Genomic DNA, 20,757 nt, shown 5'->3' with positions numbered 1-20,757 from the left:
CATTGAAGCACTTAAATCCCAACTGCACAATTACACAAGGATAATTAGACGTTTCAAAATCTGGAGAAACATGAACTGTGTCAAAGTCTAAGACGGGAGTGAACCTGCAGAAGTGTGTGAGTGAACCTCCATGAAAACTGAAATTACACAGGAAAACACCACCCAACTAGAGAGTTCATAGGACACATTACCCGCGCTGTTTTGAGAAAGGAGGACGTGGACAATGTCTATGAGCGGCAAGTATGATTGGTCGTGACATAAAAGGCCGTTCAAGTACTGCTAAAGCCCCTGTCACACCTTGACGATTTAGCCAGCGTATGCCGACGTATCAAAATTGAGTGCTGCTGTGTCATATGCTGGCATACGTCGACAAATTTTGTGCATGCACGAAATTTGTCGACGAGCTCGGCGTACTACGACGTATGCCAGCGTGCTTCAGCGTGCTCTTAACGTAGCCAAATTTTTCATACGTCGGCATACGCTGGCTAAAACGTCAAGGTGTGACAGCGGCTTAAGCAAGAGTTTTGAAAGTGCTGAAAAGGCGATTTGTGTTCTTCAGTGTTCAAGTATATATACAATTCATTTGAAATAAAATAAAGATTTTAAAGGTCATAGGAAAAAAATTAATTCCATAAGTTTACTGCCATTGAGGAAGCGTCTATTACAGCACCTCATTTAATAGGTTACATTAGTTATTCGTGCTTGTTGTTTGTGTCGTTTCGGACATCCTTAAAAGAGTAAATCCCCCTTTATCTATTCGCTGTTTGGAATTTTTCCAAACAGCGATTCATGTTTGGATTCGTGTTCAAAATATAACATTCAATTGAAATAAAGTCGTTCGTCAATCAAAAAAATGACATTTGTAGACAGAAGGGCAGACAGACAGAAGTGAACCAATTGCTTAGCCCGACTTTTCGCTTCGCGAAATAACTTGTGAGGTTGGAGCGGGAACTTGGAATTTGGCCAGGGTATCAGCGATAGTCATACACGCTCGTATCGAAATGCTCAGCCAGCGTGGGTCAGCTCAACTTACAGTGGTTGCCTTTTCACCCTGGCCACACCATTCCCTCTTCTCAGTGCTCCAGTGTGACACCTTTAAAGCACTCTCAACCAATCCGAGAACCACTCCATTAGTTCATCTATGTGCACAGCAAGTAGTACCATTGCCCATCTTGGCAGTCTACCTGACCAGATGGACCATGGCACAGGTGGACTTGAAATTCTCTGTTTTACTTACTTTGCCTTTTCCCACAAGATTCGCGGCTGGAGTTCGAGTTCCTCTTTTACTTCAAGGTGCAATAAGACCGAACTCAATTCACTTGAAATCCTCAGATGCTGCTTCACATAATATGTCCTGAAAAATGATGCAGTAACACACTCAAAGGGTTGAATGAAAAGTCAGAGTCAGAGACACTTGATTTAATCTAAGACTGTAACACAATGACAAAATCACTTTAATGTCAGATTGGGCAGCAGTATACACTCCATTATTCTGCACCATTTAGGTTATAACATGACTGCGTTTTTAAGGAAAAACTGCCCAGATTCGTTGACAAGTTACACATGCTGAATGTTTTCTTCAAGTAACTACATATGTAGTTTGTAATAATATGTATGTAGTTTGTAGTTTGTAGTTTGTAATTTAGTAGTTTTCGTTTTTAGTTTAGTAGTTTAATTTAATTTAGTTTGATTAGTTTAATTTAGTTTAGTATTTAGTATTAGTATTTAGTATTTAGTATTTAGTTTAAATTAGTTTAATTTAGTAGTTTGTAGTTTGTAATACTACATATGTAATATTACTCCTATTACTGTGGTCACAGATCTTTGTTTGCGTTTTTACTTGTGCAACTTCCCACATTTCAAAGATTTCTGCACTTTTAAAGCATTTTCCTCTTACAGACATCATTGTTTGTACAGCAGGAACGACAGCTGGTTATTGTTCCTGTTCTCATAGCAGATGTCCTTTGAGGAACTCAGCAACAATGGAGGATTTTGTGAGTTTATCTGAAATATATACATATATATTTATAATACATGCATAGATAAACACTACATATGTGTGTGTGTGTGTGTATGTATATATATATATATATATATATATATATATATATATATATATATATATATATAAATAAATATGTATATCATGAATATATATATATATAAATATATAAATATGTATATATGAAAAAAAAAGAATGATCGTTTTAAAGCCATTTTTCCCACTATAGCAAGGGTTAGCCTTGCGGGCCCCATGACAATCATGGTTCCATGTTTGGGGCAATGTTTTTATGGCCGGATGCCCTTTCTGACGCCAACCCTTAGTCGCCTCTTATGATGCGCAGGGATACGGTGTACCTATTCTAAACCGGGGTACACACCAGGATCATTCATCCCAGCAAGCTGGTACTCAATTTGCCGACCTCAGAAGGATGACAGGCTGAATAGTGAGTCAACCCCCCTGGTGTTAAATTAGCGATTGACCGGGGTTCGAACCCAGGATCCTAGGTATCCCAAGCCAGCACCCTAACCGCTAAGCCAACACCAGGCTAAATATGTGTATCATGAATATATATATAAATAAATAAATATGTATATCATGAATATATATATAAATAAATAAATATGTATATCATGAATATATATATAAATAAATAAATATGTATATCATGAATATATATAAACATGTATATCATGAATATGCTTAACCATCCTTATAAGAAAACGTGCAGAAAACACCCACAATTAATGTGAAAGTGGATTTGAAATCTGTAGTTTGGCAGCATCGCGTAAGCGCCGATCAAGGAACAGAGAACGACCCGTGGTAGCACCAAACTGTCAGTGTCATCAAATTCATATTAGGATGTGTTCTGCTGCATTTATTGTCAAGATCTAAATCGACAAGCAAACAGTTCAAGATATTTATGAGTTTGTTCGGTGTCCGATTGTTCAACGTTACTCATTAAAATGACTTTGAAAACTTCAGTGAACTCAAATCAAATGCTTTTTCAAGCAGAAACCTTAGTTTTAAACCACTAGTGGATGCTGTTCATTTTCAATTCATATTGAAAAAATTGCAAATGAAAAGGTAAATTGGAAAAGCAAAATTGCAAAAGATCAAAAATTTTGATCAAAAGTTCAACTGATCAAAATTGCATCAATTGCAAAAGGTAAATGTGAAGTTCAGCATTCATGTTTTCATGAAACTTTTTCACAAAATCAATTATTTGGATGAGAGATTAACCCGAGCTGACTTGTCACTCCACTAACTCATGAATGTAAAAGATGTTATGATACATTTTGAACAAACGTAATCCTTTAAGTTTCTGCCATGCTCTTGCTTATAGATCAAGTATATTGTCAATCAATTGCTGATACATGCTATATATTTTCTCGGTTTTCTTTTAGGGATTTACATTCGATGAATTTTCGGATGGAGAATTTGATTTCGATTTTGAAAACTACACGGACTATGCCAACGACACTGATGATATGTCCAGCTTCGTATGCTGCACTCAGCCATGTGAGACAAGAAGCAGCGAGGTGTTTAGCAGGATGTTTCTTCCTGTTGCCTTCTCACTTGTCTTCATACTGGGTTTTCTTGGTAACATTCTGGTCGTTATTGTCCTGACACGCTACCGAACCTCAATGGCATCATCTGATATATATATGATTCACCTAGCACTGGCAGATCTCTTGTTTGTGTTGACTCTTCCTTTCTGGGCATCTTACAATGATTCATCCCATTGGTGTTTTGGCAACACCGGTTGCAAACTCATTTATTCGCTAACGAGCATTAACTTTTACAGTAGCATCTTCTTACTGTGTTGCATCAGCCTTGACCGCTACCTCGCCATCGTACATGCCATCAAGTTGCACTCCTGTCGTAGAACACGCAACATTCAAATCATCTGCACCACTGTGTGGATGTTGAGCTTGTTGTTCAGTTGTCCAGACATCATCTACAGTCAGATGCTGAAGGTGAGGTTGCACGAGCACATGAAATGCATCACATAATAAAGGTCCATTGGCATATTATGGACACTTGCTTCGATGGGGGCAATGTCTGGTGCATAGATATGTCCCTTCCCATAATCCTGGTCTGCATTTTGGTGAACACGTCCTCCCTCCTCCACCCCTCCTCCCCCTCCACCCCCCACTCTACCTTCCCCCCTTCCTCCCCCTTCCCCTCTTTCGCCCTCTTCCCCCCCCCCCCCCCCCACACTTGCAAGCCAAACATAATTTTCTGGTTCTGTCGTTTGGTTGGGCAAAGTAGACAGTTTTTGAGTGACATCATGGTGGCAAGATATACGTTTGAGCGAGGACATGTAAGAAAAGAGGTTGTGTTCGTTTTAGGGGATACTTCAAGTGTAACCTCATAACCTAACCCTAAGACGTCGCAATTCACATGAGCCAGCTAGTGAGAGAACCGCATTTGTTGTTCTTTCCTGGAAAGAAAAATGCACTTCGAATAAATCCACAATTTAATAATGTATTGGAACAAAAGCTTATGATCAGTAGTTAATGTAATAGATCAGACCTCATCAAATTAAAACGGATCCTTATTATGAACAATCGGTTTCATACTGATACGATCCTGTTGCTTCAAGGGAGCTAAATACAAATCACAAATAAATTCTTCGATTCCATTAATTCTACTCTCCAGCAAACAATGTGCAATAAGAGATCAGTTGCTCACAGATAAAAAAAATGTTTTACCTGAGATGTATCACAGGTCCACAAGAGCTCCGCATGGTTGTTGGTGCTGCTGTTGCTGTGGTTCTTGTTGGAGGTCAATTTTTGAAATGTTCACCCATTGGTCAAACAGCTGCCGGAGCTATAAATCAGATAGCTGCCACATCCACATTTGTCGCTTGACCATGGCACCCACCATGGCACCCAGACAAAATTATATGGCCGCCATCTTGGTTTCTGGTGGGCCTAAGACGTCAGGCATGTAGGCCTCTGCTGATTACACATTGCCCGCGTTTGTTGGGTCAGATTTCCATTGGCTTTGCCTGGGTCGAGTATTATTCACGATGAGGGACCCCGAAAAATCTAATCAATGTCGAATAAAAGTTATTAGCAAGGTTGAATTAAGCCCGTCAGCACACACGGCATGCACGTGCTTCCCTAAAAAGTAGCATAACATAATTTTTGAACGGCTCCATATTGGGGTTAACCAATCCGTGACTGTGTGATGATTCAGCTCGTTCTGCTATAACCGTGGCTGAGGTTGTCATGGATGAGAGATGTCGAGTTAATTTTTTAATTGCGCATTAAATGTATGTTTCCCAATCGTGCTGTTCTTCTTTTAAGAATGCTTAAAATGCACATTTCCCAATCAGCCCATTACTGGATTTTGTCGCAGGTTGAGACCACAGTGAGATCATCATCGTTTGAAAACAAACATAGTGAAAGTTTTTTTCCATACCCAATGGCATAATTACCCTGCGTTCGTGAAGCGAAAACCGGGGTTAAGCTTTCGGGTACGTACGTGTGCCGTGTGCCGTACGTGTCTGCATTTTAAAAATTCATTTTCTTGACAACTATTGATCCGATTGACATTAAATTTTCACCATAGGAGCGCCTCCTCCTGTAGAATATTTTCATGATTATTATGACGTAATAGGTCACGTGGTACAGGTGCCATCTTGGAAAAACCGCACCTCCTTATCTCTGAAACCACTCCATGGAAAAAATTGAGACCTGGCTCATTGTCAAGTACTCCCCATGTACTTATTCTTATAAGATATTCCCATAAGATATGTTAATGATGATGTCATCGGTGCTTTCGTTGTGATGTCATAATTCGACAAATACAACACTTATCTGATCATTATTTAAAAAAATTCAGCAACTGTTGGTATGATGGACACAAAATTTTCACCATAGGAGCACCTCCTCCTTTATAATATTTTAATGATAATCATGACATCATAGGTCATGTGGTACAGGCGCCATCTTGGAAAAACCGAAAAATGTTGCACCTCTATATCTTCAAAACCGCTGCATGGAAAAAATTGAAACATGGCTCATTGTAAAGAACTCCATATGGGGAATAGGTGTTGTTAACGATGACGTCATTGGTGCCATAATTATGACATCATAATTCGACAGGGACAACGCTTAGTCTGATCAGTTTGAAATGTATTGAGCGTGATCTATGCAACAATTATATTAGAGAATATAAATTTATGATGTCATCGCTCACGTGATATGGCAGCCATATTGGATCCAAAAAAATGTTCAAAAACATAAGAGTTGGCTAGCAACAAGTTGACTGCATAGGGTAAGTATTCTATGAATACCATCTAGTTATCACCTAGTTTTCGACATTAATGGCTCATTTATAGCTTGGGTAGAGTCCAAAGAAGCCTCAGAAGTCTCTGAGATGGAGCAACAAGATTCAAGAGTTTGTATCTACTTGGAAATTCAAGCACAGTTCACATGAAAGTGAAAAGTCAGTGAAATACTCAGTTCACCTGAAAGTTTTTTTCAAATACATGTCGATATTAGAAAAAGGGAAGTGCAGGAAGGGTTGACTTCATGGACAGGGTGTCTCAAGAAAATGTCTTCATTATGTTCCCAACTTTTGACATACATTGTTGTTGTGGTCGCAAAGCCATTAAATGGCGGAAGTGTCTGTCCTGCTTTCAAATGTGTGTTCTACTTATAATTAAAAACAATACCATCTCTTTTTGCATCACCTATTTCCCCACAAAACACTTTCTACACCATAGAAAATACTTTATTTTCACTTAAACAATACTTTCAAACATCGTCAGGCACCGATAACCTCGCGAGATTACAGCAATAGTCGAAACATGAAAAAGTGAATGTTGATGTCTCAATATCCATTTTGGCTCAGTGGTTGTCTTGGTCACTAACCCTATACTATAAACAGGTGTCAGTCTCAAACGAACCCATGCAGTGATCTCAGTTTGTTTGTTTTTTTTTCTGCTGATTGGGAGAAGCCAACGACAGGTACACACGGGCATCATATAACTAGGCAACCTTCAATGAGCAATTGTGTGGGGGTGCAGAGTAAGTATATTCCAGTGTTGGGTAAATCCAGAGGTAGAAATAGACCAGGGTGGTTGGGCAGGGAGGATTAAGCAGTGTTATTAAGAATAAGCAGAAGGAATTAATGAAGTACACAATAACAGGACGAGAATATAAAAGTAAACAGGAGCTAGTAACAGGAACCACCTTTAGGCAACCTTAGCTTGAATTCCGTTGTAGGGAAGGGTGTTGGAAACGTCAATTAGGGCAATGATAGGAACCACCTTTAGAGGCCATTTTCCCCCACAGAGCAGGGCTTGGACCTTTTTCAGGCACCTTGGGCCTCTTTTTGAAGCAATGTTTTATGGCTGGATGCCCTTTTTGCCACCAACCCTGTTAGTCACCCTGCGACACACAGGGAATATTCCAGTGAACTGGTACTCAATTTGCCGACCTCGGAAGGGCATGAACAGGCTGAGTCAACCCCCCTGGCGTTAAATCAGCGATTGGATTGGGATTTGAACCCAGGATCCTAGGATCCCAAAGCAGCCCCCTAACCGCTAAGCCAACACAAGGCTTAAGGAACTGATAGGGAAACATTTAAATAAATACAAACCAAGTACAGATACATTCAAAGTACACTGCCGGCATGCCAAATAAATAAATAACATATCTTCCAGCACGTGACTCGTTGAGACGATATTGGGAAAGAAAGGCGTACAATAATTGATTGATTAATTATGTAATTAAAATAAATAAATAATCGTAAAATAATTAATTTATTAATCAATTGGCTAATGACATACCTAAACCACCACCGTTTCATGTGAATCTGTCACTTTTTGAAAATTAATTAAATAAATAATTATTCGAAAGAAAAAAAATCGATTAATTGATTAATCAATAAATCAAAAATACCCTTTATAGCCAAATGATTTGGTCATTGACATGTCCAAATATTAGCTTCCTAACTGAAAATGTGCCTGAGATATTTCCCAGTTGGGAAAGGAAATAAATAAGTGATTAATTAATCTATAATAATTAAGTTATTAATAAATCGATTTGTTAATCAAAAAAATATATATTGTTTTTGCCAAAGCACGTGCTCACTATTGTACTCAAATTTTAGCTTCCTAGCTGAAAGGATGGCTGATATATCGTCCGGACAAACAAACAAACAAACAAGAAGACGCTATGCCGAGCATGATACTTGCAAAATCAACCCCTCCCCCCACCCCCAAAAGTTGCCATGGATACATCTAATTGTCCATTTCATTAAGATTAAAATAGACAATCTTAATCAAATCTCGGGTCAATCAGATTAAAATTGATTTTTCAGATGAAAATTGATGATATTAGAAGTTTGGCATTGAGTTGACCTTTTGACTTCAAAAATAGTTGGGTTCCCAATTCATTGATACACTATAGTATTGCTGTTTAATTCCCAAGCTAATTGGATGAAAAGTGGAGATTTTTTAGATGAAAATTGATGATTTTAGAAGTTTGACCTTGAGTTGACCTTAAAATAGTTGGTTTACCAATTCAGTGATGTACAATGCAGTTGCTGTTTAATTTTCAAGTCAATCGGATGGAAATTGATGATTTGTTGTCCTGACACGCTTCTCAGTCAATAGGCATCTCAGTTGTGATGACCGCGACAACTTGGTGAAGTTTCATGACGATCGATTTAGAATTGTGACCTGCAGGCGTGTGACAAACAAACAAACAATCAATAAGACGTCATGCGGAGCACGGTACTTGCAAAAGCCGCCCCCCCCCCAAGAAAAAAAAATTCCATTGATACAGCAAATTGTCCATTTCATCAAGATTTAAATTGACAATCTTGATCAAAGCTCGGGTCAATAGGATGAAAAGTGACGATTTTTCAGATGAAAAATGATGATTTTGGAAGGTTGACCTTCAGTTGACTTTTGACCTTTTCACCTCAAAAATAGTTAGTTTCCCTATTTAGTGACTTAATGTGCAAATGCTGTTCAATTTTCAAGTCAATCGGATGAAAATTGAGGATTTAAAAAAACTTGGCCTATGTTGACCTTTTGGCCTATGTTGACCTCAAAAATAGTTGGTGGTTGAATTCAGTGACCATATATGTAAATCCTCTTAGAATTTCAAGTCAATCAAATGGAAATAGGTGATTTGAGAAATTCGGCCTATGTTGACCTTTTGGCCTATGTTTACCTAAAATATAATTTGTGGTTGAATTCAGTGACCAGATATGCAAATGCTCTTCAAATTTCCAGTCAATCGGATGAAAATCGAGGATTTTAGAAATTTGGCCGATGTTGACCTCAAAAAAGCATGGTGGTTGAATTCAGTGACCAGATATCCAAGTCCTCTTCAAATTTCAAGTCAATCGGATGAAAATTGAGGATTTTAGAAATTTGGCCTATGTTGACTTTTTGGCCTATGTTGACCTCAAATATACTTAGTGGTTGAATTCATTGACCAGATATGCAAGTCCTCTTCAAATTTCAAGTCAATCGGATGAAAATTGAGGATTTTAGAAATTTGGCAAAGTTGGTGACCTTTGGCTTATGTTGACCTTTTGACCCCAAAAACAATAGGCTTCTCAATTGGGACGACCTATACAACTTGGTGAAGTTTCGTGACGATCAGTTTAGAATTGTGACCTGTAGGCCGGTGACAAATAAACAAACAGACAGACAGACAGACAGACAGACAGAAACACAAACACAACCGACCAATATACTTGAAAAATCTTCGATTTTGCAAGTAACAAGAAGACGTCAAGCGGAGCACGATCCTTGCAAAAGCCATCCCCCCCAAGAAGAAAGAAAATTCCATTGATACAGCAAATTGTCCATTTCATCAAGATTAAGATTGACAATCTTGATCAAAGCTCAGGTCAATAGGAAGAAAAGTGACGATTTTTCAGATGAAAAATGATGATTTTGGAAGGTTCACCTTGAGTTGACCCTTGACCTCAAAAATAGTCGGTTTCCCTATTTAGTGACTCGATATGCAAATGCTGTTCAATTTTCAAGTCAATCGGTTGAGGATTGACGGCTTTTTAGATGAAAATTGATGATTTTTTAGAATTTGACCTTGAGTTGACCTTTGACCTTTTGACCTCAAAAATAGTATGTTTCCCAATTTAGTGACAATATGCAAATGCTGTTCAATTTTCAAGTCAATCGGTTGAGAATTGACGGCTTATTGGATGAAAATTTATCATTTAAAAAATTTGACCTTGAGTTGACCTTTTGACCTCAAAAATAGCTCATTCCCCCATTTAGTGACTCAATATACAAATGCTATTCAATTTTAAAGTCAATCGGATTTAAAATGGTGATTTTAGAAATTTGACCTCCAGATGACCTTTGACCTTTAACCTCAAAATCAATAGGCTTCTCAATTGGGATGACCTAGACAACTTGGTAAAGTTTCGTGACGATTGGTTAAGAATTGTGACCTGTACGCCGGTGACAAACAAACAAACAGACAGACAGACAGACAGACAGACAGAACCACAAATGCAACCGACCAATATACTTGAAAAATCTTCGATTTTGCAAGTAACAAACAAAAAAACAGACAGATAGACAGAACCACTAATGCAACCGACCAATATACTTGAAAAATCTTCAATTTTGCAAGTAACAAACAGACAGAATAACAAACTCAACCGACCAATATATTGATAACTCTTCGATTTTGCAAGAAACAAACAAGCAAGAAAAAAAGCACGGTAGTACTCCCTTTCAGCGTGTGTCATCCCCGGGGCACCCGGCGATGACATCATGCAGAGCCTGGGGATGGAATAGGAAAGGGGCGGTGTACAATAATTAAAGGTGGTCAGCATGGATTTGACGATGTCGAGTCGCCTTGGGCAATTCATTGCCTTTATATGGCTGGTACACACGGGTAAGTGTGTGGCATAGACGGGGTGGGGGAGGGAGGGGGGGGGGTCGCCACTCCTCCCTGTCAAACCAGTAGTCTGGTACTCATTTCTGCCGACCTCGGAAGGATGACAGGCTGAGTTCACCCCACCTGGCGTTAATGCAATGGGATTACGAACTCAGGACCTTCAGATCCCAAGCCCGCCACCCTAACCATTAGGCCAACACCAGGTGTAATGGCATGGATGTACTCAAGGACGGATTTACCCAAGGACAACACCAGCATGGATTTACTCAAGGACGATCGTGTTTACAAATTTTTTATTGGAGTTCTATGTAATTGTGTAAGGGCTGTGTACTTCTAACATAGTGATGATGAAGTTCATCAAAATAAATATCGAACTGTTCTTAAAGAAATGAACATTTTCTCTCACTTTATTAAAGTCTCTCATTTTCTGTCTCTTTAGATAGTAGGTTGTAGACAGCAACCGCCCACGGTAGTACTCCCATTCTGACTTAGAAGCGTTAAAGTGGTGCCCGGACCATCTTACACTCTCCATGTCAGGATTGCTGGTCTTAATTTCTGTCTCACTCAAACTATAGCTACCAGGCTAGCTTCAATCTCTCTTTCTTACAAACAAACATCATACACTTTTCATCACACTTTTATTACTCATTTTCACTCCTTGCCTTTACACTCTCCCTCTTTTATTTTTCTTTACTTCCTCAAAAATGCTTAGACTATTCTCTCTTTCTTCACTTTTCTATTAATGCAGTTCTTTTATTTAAGGCCTGGCCTCGATGAGGACTATATAGTCCGTGACTGGAACCTTCAACATAAAAAACTAGATGTCGCCAATATGCCTCCGCATAGTCCCACAACGGGTACATGCCATCGCTCTGCATATATATGGGAAGTGGATCACGTTTGGGAAGTTTTGTGTTGATCGGATTAGGTTCGTTTTTCTATCCAAGATGGCTGTCATACCACATGACCTATGACATCATCATTTTCAAACTACAGTGCATTCTACATTTTCAAACTACATTGGAGATCTCGCGAGATCTTGGCGGCGACGGCATGGTTTTTCGAAGCTGTACACGTTCTCCACGTTTTCGAAGTTAAGTAATGGTTCACAATTGTATTTTTGTCGAAACTGTATTTATCTTTCGGTGTGTGTACCTATAGTGTGTCCCAAGGAAGATTCTCGGTGTTAATCTTTCATAAATTAATCGTTTCTGTTTGCCCCGCGTGTGCGGCCTTGTAGCCTGAGGCTTCCCCCGTCGAAGTTTGTTCACTTAAGTTCCTTCCTTCGCTGTTTTTGCTTGGTTCTTAGATTTTTCCCTTCTCCCCCGAACTTCCCCGAACATCGACTCTTTGTCTAACGTTTTAACCCCCCCACCCCCCAAAACAAACAAACAAACAAACAAAAAAAAAACATTTATTTCCCTTTCTCCACGTGTGCTGTTGTCTAATCGTGTGCTCCTGTCCACGTGCGCTGTCTCGCCCCGCCCCCATTATCTCCTTCGCTTCCACCTTTTGCCCTGTTCACATGACTCGTGGTTGTCCCTCTCGGCCCTCTCCCCGTTGGTATTTTTGTGAATATAAGATTGTTCTTCACAGTTTTGTTTAAATATTATTTAAATATGTTTAAACTTTCCCCTGCAGTGTTTTATTCAGTGGTATATCACAATACGCTGTTTTTCTTCCTATTTAAAGGCTTTTTTCAATTTCCTATTCAACTCATTCCACTTTAAAAAAAAAATTCAATCTCTTGTAATTCTTAATCACTACATGCTCTAAATTCACATTCATTCCATCTCTCCTCCATCGTTCTTAAACGGATCGCTAACTTGAAAATCACAATAAACCCAAATTGTTATAAATGTTCGTCTTTCATTAATCATCCACTTTCTAAAGTCCCCCCTTGCCCCTCTCCTCCAAATCTCCCCCCTCCCCCCTTGCCCGTCCTCTCGTAAACTCCCCCTTACCCCTCCCCTCCCCCCTCGCCCCTAAACTCCCCCCTCGCCCTTCCCCTTCCAAACTCCCCCCCAACCCTCCCCTTCAAATCTCCCCCCCCCCCTACCATCCCTCTCCAATTCTCCCCCTCCCCCCTCCAACTCAAAGCTGCCTCCTCCCCACTTCGTCTCCCTTCTCTCTCACACCTCCACCTCGCCCAACCTTCTACTTTCCTCTGCCCCCGCTCAAACAACCCCTCACTGTGCCTCATCCCATCACCATCAAACCTTTCGTCCTCCTCATCCTTCCCTTTCTTGTAACTCTTCTGTAATCTTTGACACACCATCAACAGCTCTCCCTACCTCCCCCTCTCATCCTTCATCTGACCCTACCCCTCCCATCCCCTGTCCTGCACCCGATGTTCCCCCTCTCTCCTCATTAACGGTATGGACCTCAAACATCCGGGGCCTTTGCTCAAACCTGATTGATCTCTCCATTCAGGTTGATTCTGACAATCCAGACTTGATCTGCTTAACAGAAACTTTCCTCCTTCAAGATGTCTCTGATTCCTTAATATCTCTTCCTGGTTACTCCCTCCTCCGGTATGATAGACCTGAGCCTCGTCCTGGTGGTGGGGTTGCTATCTTTATCAAAAACGGTCTTGCTCACTCTCCTTGCACTGCCCTCTCTCCACCTCACCCCCAGGAGTACCTCTGGCTCCGGCTTCCCCTTCGCTCCCACCTTTTCTTCATATGTGTGTTGTACCGTCCACCAAACAGTGATGACTCCATCTACATCTCGCTATCTGATAATATGGACCAGCTTCTATCTACCCATCCCAACTCTCTCTTCCTCATATGTGGTGATTTCAATTGTCATCATGCCAGTTGGCTGGGTGTGGGTACCTCTCTCACCAGCCATGGCACCTCAGCAAAGGACTTCTGTGACTCATTGGGACTGACATAATCTGTCACTTTCCCGACCCGGATCTCAGTCAATGGAGTATCTTCTCTTCTAGACTTGGTTATGACAAACTTCTCTGCAAATGTCTGCTGCTCTTCTTCTGCTCCAATCGGTTCTTCTGATCATGTGCTTGTTAAAGTGGACATCTCTCTGGCCATGGACTGGTCTGCCATCTCTACTGCCCCTGAGATCAATTCTTCCTGGGAATTCTTCCAAAGCAAACTGCTCTCTCTCATGCACAGATTTATCCCATCTCATCTTCAGTTGTCTTACCCTTCCTCCCGTCCATGGTACACTGAATCTTGTGGTGAGGCAGTTGCCCTGAAACAACTTGCCTTTGCCTCTTGGAAGGCAAATCCAACAGAAGGCAATCTCAGTTCCTTCCACCAAGCTCGGAACAAGTGTGTGTCTACCCTCAGGAGTACTAGAAAGCACCATCTCTCCACACTCAAGAATGAACTCTCAAACCTGTCTCCTTCTTCCAAATCCTGGTGGCGTCTGGTCAAATCCGTTTCTGGAGTTTGTTCCCCCTCCATCCCCTCCCTTACCTCAAATGGCTACACAGTTGACACCGCACGTGACAAAGCCGAATGCCTCAACTCTGTGTTTGCCTCTAAATCTTGTGTCCCAAATCTAACTCTCTCTGTTCCCACTTTTTCCCAGTTGAAACAAACTACTCCTGGACTCTGTGTCCTTCTTTCCTGACAAGGTGGAGAAGTTTTTGTCAAACCTCGACTCTGATTCTGCAACTGGACCAGACGGCATCAGCCCACGGGTCCTAAAATCCTGCTCTTCCGCTCTATCTCACCCTCTCTCTGTTCTTTACACCCTCTCTTTTGCTCAAGGCCATCTGCCAGAATCTTGGAAATCAGCAAACATTACCACTTTACACAAAAAGGTGCAAAAACAGATCCTTGCAACTACAGACCCATCAGCCTGCTCACAATTATCAGCAAAGTCATGGAATCCAGCATTGCTTCGGATATCAAATCCTTCCTCTTCTACAATGGCTTGATCTCCGATCATCAATTTGGAATCAGACCAGGTCATTCTACTCTGGACATGTTGCTTCTGCTGTCTCAACAATGAATGGAGGTCCTCAATGCCAAACAGGAAATCAGATCTGTCTCCCTTGACATATCATGTGCCTTCGATACGGTCTGGCACCCAGCTCTGCTCACCAAACTCTCCTCCGATGGTATCCATGGAAATCTCCACGCATGGCTTGTGGACTTCCTCTCTGGTCATAGTCAACGTGTGGCCCTGAATGGATTTCTCTCATCTCCCCTTCCTGTTCTGGCTGGAGTTCCACAAGGTAGTGTTCTGGGCCCTGTGCTATTTCAGGTCTTCATCAATGATCTCTCCGACTCTCTGGAAAATCCTCTCTATCTCCTTGCTGATGACTCCACTCTCTGCCGCTGCATTCCTCATCCCTCAGATCGACAGCCTGCAGCCTCCTCACTCTCTGCAGACCTGGATAAAAACACAGACTGGTCAAACAAGTGGAACATGTCTTTCAATCTTGACAAATCTCACACTCTTAATACGTCTCTCTGAAAAGACCGACTGGAAAACCCTCCCATCTACTTTCTCAACAATCCTCTCCAAGAAGTTCTGTCGCTCAAGCTTTTGGGTCTCACTATCTGCCATGATCTTTCTTGGGAAAACCACATTTCCAAGCTGGCCTCCAAAGCCAGTCGCTGACTGGGCATCCTCTGCTGTGCGAAGTCCTTCCTTGGCACACCTGAGCTCCTCACCACATACAGGGCTTTCATCCGCAGCTCAATGGAATATTGTTCCCCCCTCTGGGCTGGTGCTCCTGCCTCACACCTAGGTCGGCTTCACGCTGTTGAAACCAAAGCTTTTTTTTTCTTTTTCTTTTGTATGCAGAGTCGAGGCTCGTGAAAGAGCTAACATTTATCAAACAAACAAATCAAACAAACAAGCAAACAAAGTGCATAAAAAGGGGAGCGGTCGACAAGATGGGGAGAGAAGGGGAGGAAGCACACAAACACAACATTTGAGAGCAGGGACATCGGGAGATGTGTGGAAGGGAGAGGGCTTGGGGGGAGGCAGGATAGGTATAAAACGCAAGGACACAAAGGACTTCCAGGAAAGAAGTCGGCACCTCAAAAAAGTGGATTTGGGGTCAAATTAGCGGGGGTAGAAAAGATCAAGGTTTTGGATTGGGGAAGATAAGAGATGGTGGTGAACAGCCGTTTTAAAGACCTGGAGGGAGGAGTGGGATTGAAGAAAGTGAGGGAGTTTGTTCCAGAGGCGGGAGAAAAGAGGAATGAAGGAGTGAAGGTGTGCAGAGAGTCTTGATCTTGGCAGTTTAACCATAAGAGTGTTGCAGGCAGATCTTATGCGACCTGCAGGAATATTTGGGGGACAGAGCCCAGAGAGAGCTGGGGGAGCAAGGCCGGAGAGGAGTCGGTAGAAGAAGGAAAGACCACCACCCTGCCTGCGGTGAGTAAGTGAAAGGCCCTCGGAGATAGCGTCATCGCGGGAGATTCCAATGATTCTGAACGCTTTGGTTTCAACAGCGTGAAGACGAGCTAGGTGTGAGGCAGGAGCACCAGCCCAGAGGGGAGAGCAGTACTCCATTGAGCTGTGGATGAAAGCCTTGTATGTGGTGAGGAGCTCAGGTGTGCCAAGGAAGGACTTCGCACGATGGAGGATGCCCAGTCGGCGACTGGCTTTGGAGGCCAGCTTGCAAATGTGGTTTTCCCATGAAAGATCATGGCAGATAGCGAGACCCAAAAGCTTGAGTGACAGAACTTATTGGAGAGGATTATTCAGAAAGTAGATGGGAGGGTTGTCCAGTCGGTCTTTTCGGAGAGACATCATAAGAGTGTGAGATTTGTCAGGATTGAAAGACATGTTCCACTTGTTTGCCCAGTCTGTGATTTTGTCCAGGTCTGCAGAGAGTGAGGAGGCAGCAGACTGCCGATCTGAGGGATGAGGAATGGAGCGGCAGAGAGTGGAGTCATCAGCAAAGAGATAGAGAGGATTTTCAAGAGAGTCAGAGAGATCATTGATGAAGACCAGAAAAAGCACAGGGCCCAGAACACTGCCTTGGGGAACTCCAGCCTGAACAGGAGGAGGAGATGAGAGAAACCCATTCAGGGCCACACGTTGACTATGACTAGAGAGGAAGTCCGCCAGCCATGCGTGGAAATTTCCATGGATACCAAAGGAGGAGAGTTTGGTGAGCAGAGCGCGTATCGAAGGCACGTGATATGTCGAGGGAGACAGCTCTAATTTCCTGTTTGGTATTGAGGACCTCCATCCATTGTTGAGACAGCAGAAGCAGCATGTCCAGAGTAGAGTGACCTGGTCTGAAACCAAATTGATGATCAGAGATCAAGCCATTGGAGAAGAGGAAAGATTTCATGTCTGAAGCAATGATGGATTCCATGACTTTGCTGATAATTGGGAGAAGGCTGATTGGTCTGTAGTTGCTAGGATCTGTTTTTGCACCTTTTTGTGTAAAGCGGTGATGTTGGCTGATTTCCAAGCAGATGGAAGTTGACCTTGAGCAAAGGAGAGGGTGAAGACAACAGAGAGAGGGAGTGAAATAGCGGAAGAACAGGATTTTAGGACCCGTGGGCTGATGCCGTCAGGTCCAGTTGCAGAATCAGAGTCGAGGGTTGACAGAAACTTTTCCACCTTGTCAGGAGGAAAGGACACGGAGTCCAGGAGCAGCTGGGTACGACTGGGTACGGTGGGTACAGAGAGGGATGGGTTTGGGACACAAGATTTAGAGGCAAACACAGAGTTGAGGCATTCAGATTTTTCACGTGCGGAGTCAGCTGTGTAGCCGTTTGAGGTAAGTGAGGGGATGGAGGGGGAACAAACACCAGAAACAGATTTGACCAGACGCCACCAGGATTTGGAAGAGGGAGACAGATAAGAGAGTTCGGTCTTGAGAACGGAGATATATTGTTTCCTGGCTCTCCTGAGGGTGGACACACACTTGTTTCAGGCTTTGTGAAAGGAAATGTGATTTCCTCCCGTTGGATTTGCTTTCCAGGAGACGAAGGCAAGTTGTTTCTGGGCAACAGCCTCACCACAAGATTCCATGTACCATGGACGGGGGGAAGGATATGACAACTGAAGACGAGATGGGATGAATCTGTGCATGAGAGAGAGCAATTTACTTTGGAAGAATTCCCAGGATGAGTTGATGTCAGAGGTGGTAGAGATGGGAGACCAGTCCAGATGATTGATGGCTGCTTGAAGACCGTGCCAGTTGGTCTGAGAGAAATGCCAGACTCGTCGACGCTGAGCAGGCTCCCTGAGAATGGTCAGAGAGATGTCCACTTTACAAGCACATGATCAGATGAGCCGATTGGAGCAGAAGAAGAGCAGCAGACATTTTCAGGGAAGTTGAGAATTTCAGAATTTTTGGAATTTGAGAATTTGAAATTTGAAAGAATTTGAAAAAGAATCTGAAATTTCTTTCAGAATCATTGGAATCTCCTGCAATGAAGCTAACTCCGAGGACCTTTCACTCACTCACCGCAGGCAGGTTGGTGGTCTTTCTGTCTTCTACCGACTCCTCTCCGGCCTTGCTCCCCCGGCTCTCTCTGTGCTTTGTCCCCCAAATATTCCGACAGGTCGCACAAGATCTGCCAACAACCCTCTTATGGTTAAACTACCAAAATCTAGGCTCTCTGCTCACCTTCATTCTCATACCTCTTTTCTCCTGCCTCTGGAACAAACTCCCCCACTCCCTTCAATTCCACTCCTCCCTCCAGGTCTTTAAAACAGCTGTTCACCACCATCTCTTATCTTCCCCCATCCAAAACCTTGATCTTTTCTACCCCCGCTAATTCACCCCAGATACACTTTTTTGAAATTCCCACTTCTTTCCTGGAAGTCCTTGCAGTGTCCATATGATTTATACCCCTCCCACCTCCCCCCAAGCCCTCTCCCCCCCACAGTTCTCTCGATGTCCCTGCTCTCAAATATTTTGTTTGTGTCCTTCCCCCTCTCTCCCCATCTACCGCTCCCCTTATTTTGTGTTTTATGTGTCGGTTTGACTTTTTGTGTGATTAATGTTAGCTCTTTCACGAGCCTCGATCTTGTACACACAAAAAAAAAAAATTCAGAAAGTACTCAGACCCCTTCACTTTTTTCACATTTTATTAGGCCTGCACCACACTTACTTCCTGTCCAATCACCAGATTCACTGCACAGCTTTCTGCACTTTCAGGGCATCAGATTATTATTGGAGACTGGAGTTGTTTGAGAGCAAATAATTGAGTGCTTCATAAGTAATGAGTCAGTGATGGAGAAAATTACATTGTGTGTTCTTTTTAGGAAAACCAAGTTGATTGGGAAGGATAAATTATTTCCTTTGGGTATGGTGAGTATGTCAATTATCAAGCTCTCTTTTCGCTTTTCGCTTTTTCACGAGCCTCGATCTTGTATACAAAAAGAAAAAAAAAGAAAAAAAAAAAGCACCCCTCACCATGAATTAAAGAAGGCCTTCATCCTGCAATGGACTGGAATGAGATGGTTTACAGAGGGGTGGGATTAATGGCCAAAGGAGATAGCTTGAAAAGAGCTCCGGCTGATACTGAATTATTCCAATGCACAGATAGTTGACTGGTGACAGTTATGATATCATGGGCTCCACATATAATTTTGTATTTTTACTTGTTTTAAGAAGAAATTAGAAGTTACAAAATTCCTTGAAAGTAAATATATTTGTCTAAGCTTGATGTGATTTCTTTCTTCCAAACCCCTTGAAGGATGGAAACAGGACGGTTTGTGAGCTTGCTTACTCATACGAGAATGCGGAGGAGATGCGGCTGACCAGCCGTATCATGCATCACACACTTGCATTCATGATTCCATTGCTGTTTATGTTCTTCTGCTATAGCAACATCATACTCTCATTACGCAGCAGTCGAAGCTTTACGAAACACAAAGTTATTAAGGTCATCTTGGCTGTGGTGATCGTTTTCTTTATTTGCTGGCTGCCCTACAACATAACCATCTTTGTAGACACGCTCGTCCGCTTCGACATTGTCACGACATCTTGTGAGATGAACGAGGATCTCAACCGAGCCATTGCAGTCACCCAAACACTGGGTTTCCTGCATTGCTGCCTGAACCCCTTCCTTTATGTGTTCATCGGTGTCAAGTTTCGCAACAATTCACTCAAGCTTTTCCGGGAGATGGGATGCATCAATGATAAGTTCCTGCAGAAGCATATCAAGCTCAGAAAGGTTTATAGCAAGTCCGGGGCTTCTGAAACGGACAGCACTGCATCTGTCTCTTTATAAAGTGGCACTTGGAGAAATATTTTGTGATGGGTGTTATAACTTGTGTAACTCATAAAAAAAAACTTTAACATTTCTCAATCAAACAAAATTAGTTTCATGGTCACCACTTCCCTCTGCCAACCTTGTAGCTTATTCAAAGGTAATACAAATAACTATTATATTTTCATGTCAGCCCTGCGGTTAACACCGCTGGATGACGAATAGTCGTAACGGTCCTTTATTATGAGGCACCTAGCCGAAACTGGCGGTTGGTCTGTCACACGCGGTGAGGGAACCAAACTGCTTACCTGGACAGAGCCACACTGGTTTATTCTCAAACCCAATACCATGCAAATACGACAAAACAAATGAAGTGCCACAATAACGAATTTAATGAAATAAAACACCGCAAAATAAAGGCTGACGTAAAACTAAATCCTAATTTGAGACATCTCCATCAGACACAAATACACAAAAGGGGGGTGATAAAAGAAAATAATTTATTTTGTTGAGTCGTCCGGTACTCAGCTCTGGTCCAAAATATGTTGAGGGGCATGTTGGTCGTTGCTGCTGGTGTAGCCACTCGCGCAGGAAGCGCTCCACCAATGGCGCTGAACCTCCGCGTCAAAGACGCCCAAGGCGCAAAGCAAACAGTGAAATGGCCCTTCCT

At 42.2% G+C, this 20,757-nt stretch overlaps 1 protein-coding gene across 1 annotated transcript; it reads left to right on the top strand.

The window, feature by feature from the left end:
- Nucleotides 1-1,910: 1,910 nt before the first annotated feature.
- Nucleotides 1,911-20,552, top strand: LOC137416368 (C-X-C chemokine receptor type 2-like). Its single transcript, XM_068101918.2, has 3 exons — nucleotides 1,911-1,994; nucleotides 3,409-3,981; nucleotides 19,572-20,552. Exons 1-3 carry the CDS (start codon nucleotides 1,983-1,985, stop codon nucleotides 20,106-20,108), a joined length of 1,122 nt encoding a protein of 373 aa, XP_067958019.1. The 5' UTR covers nucleotides 1,911-1,982; the 3' UTR covers nucleotides 20,109-20,552.
- Nucleotides 20,553-20,757: the final 205 nt, after the last annotated feature.

This window comes from Myxine glutinosa, chromosome 1 (genome assembly GCF_964187855.1).
Source record: "Myxine glutinosa chromosome 1, kmMyxGlut1.1, whole genome shotgun sequence".
NCBI lineage: Eukaryota > Metazoa > Chordata > Myxini > Myxiniformes > Myxinidae > Myxine > Myxine glutinosa.
The sequence above is the reverse complement of the archived record's forward strand: the minus strand, read 5'-3'. Positions and strand labels throughout refer to the sequence as shown.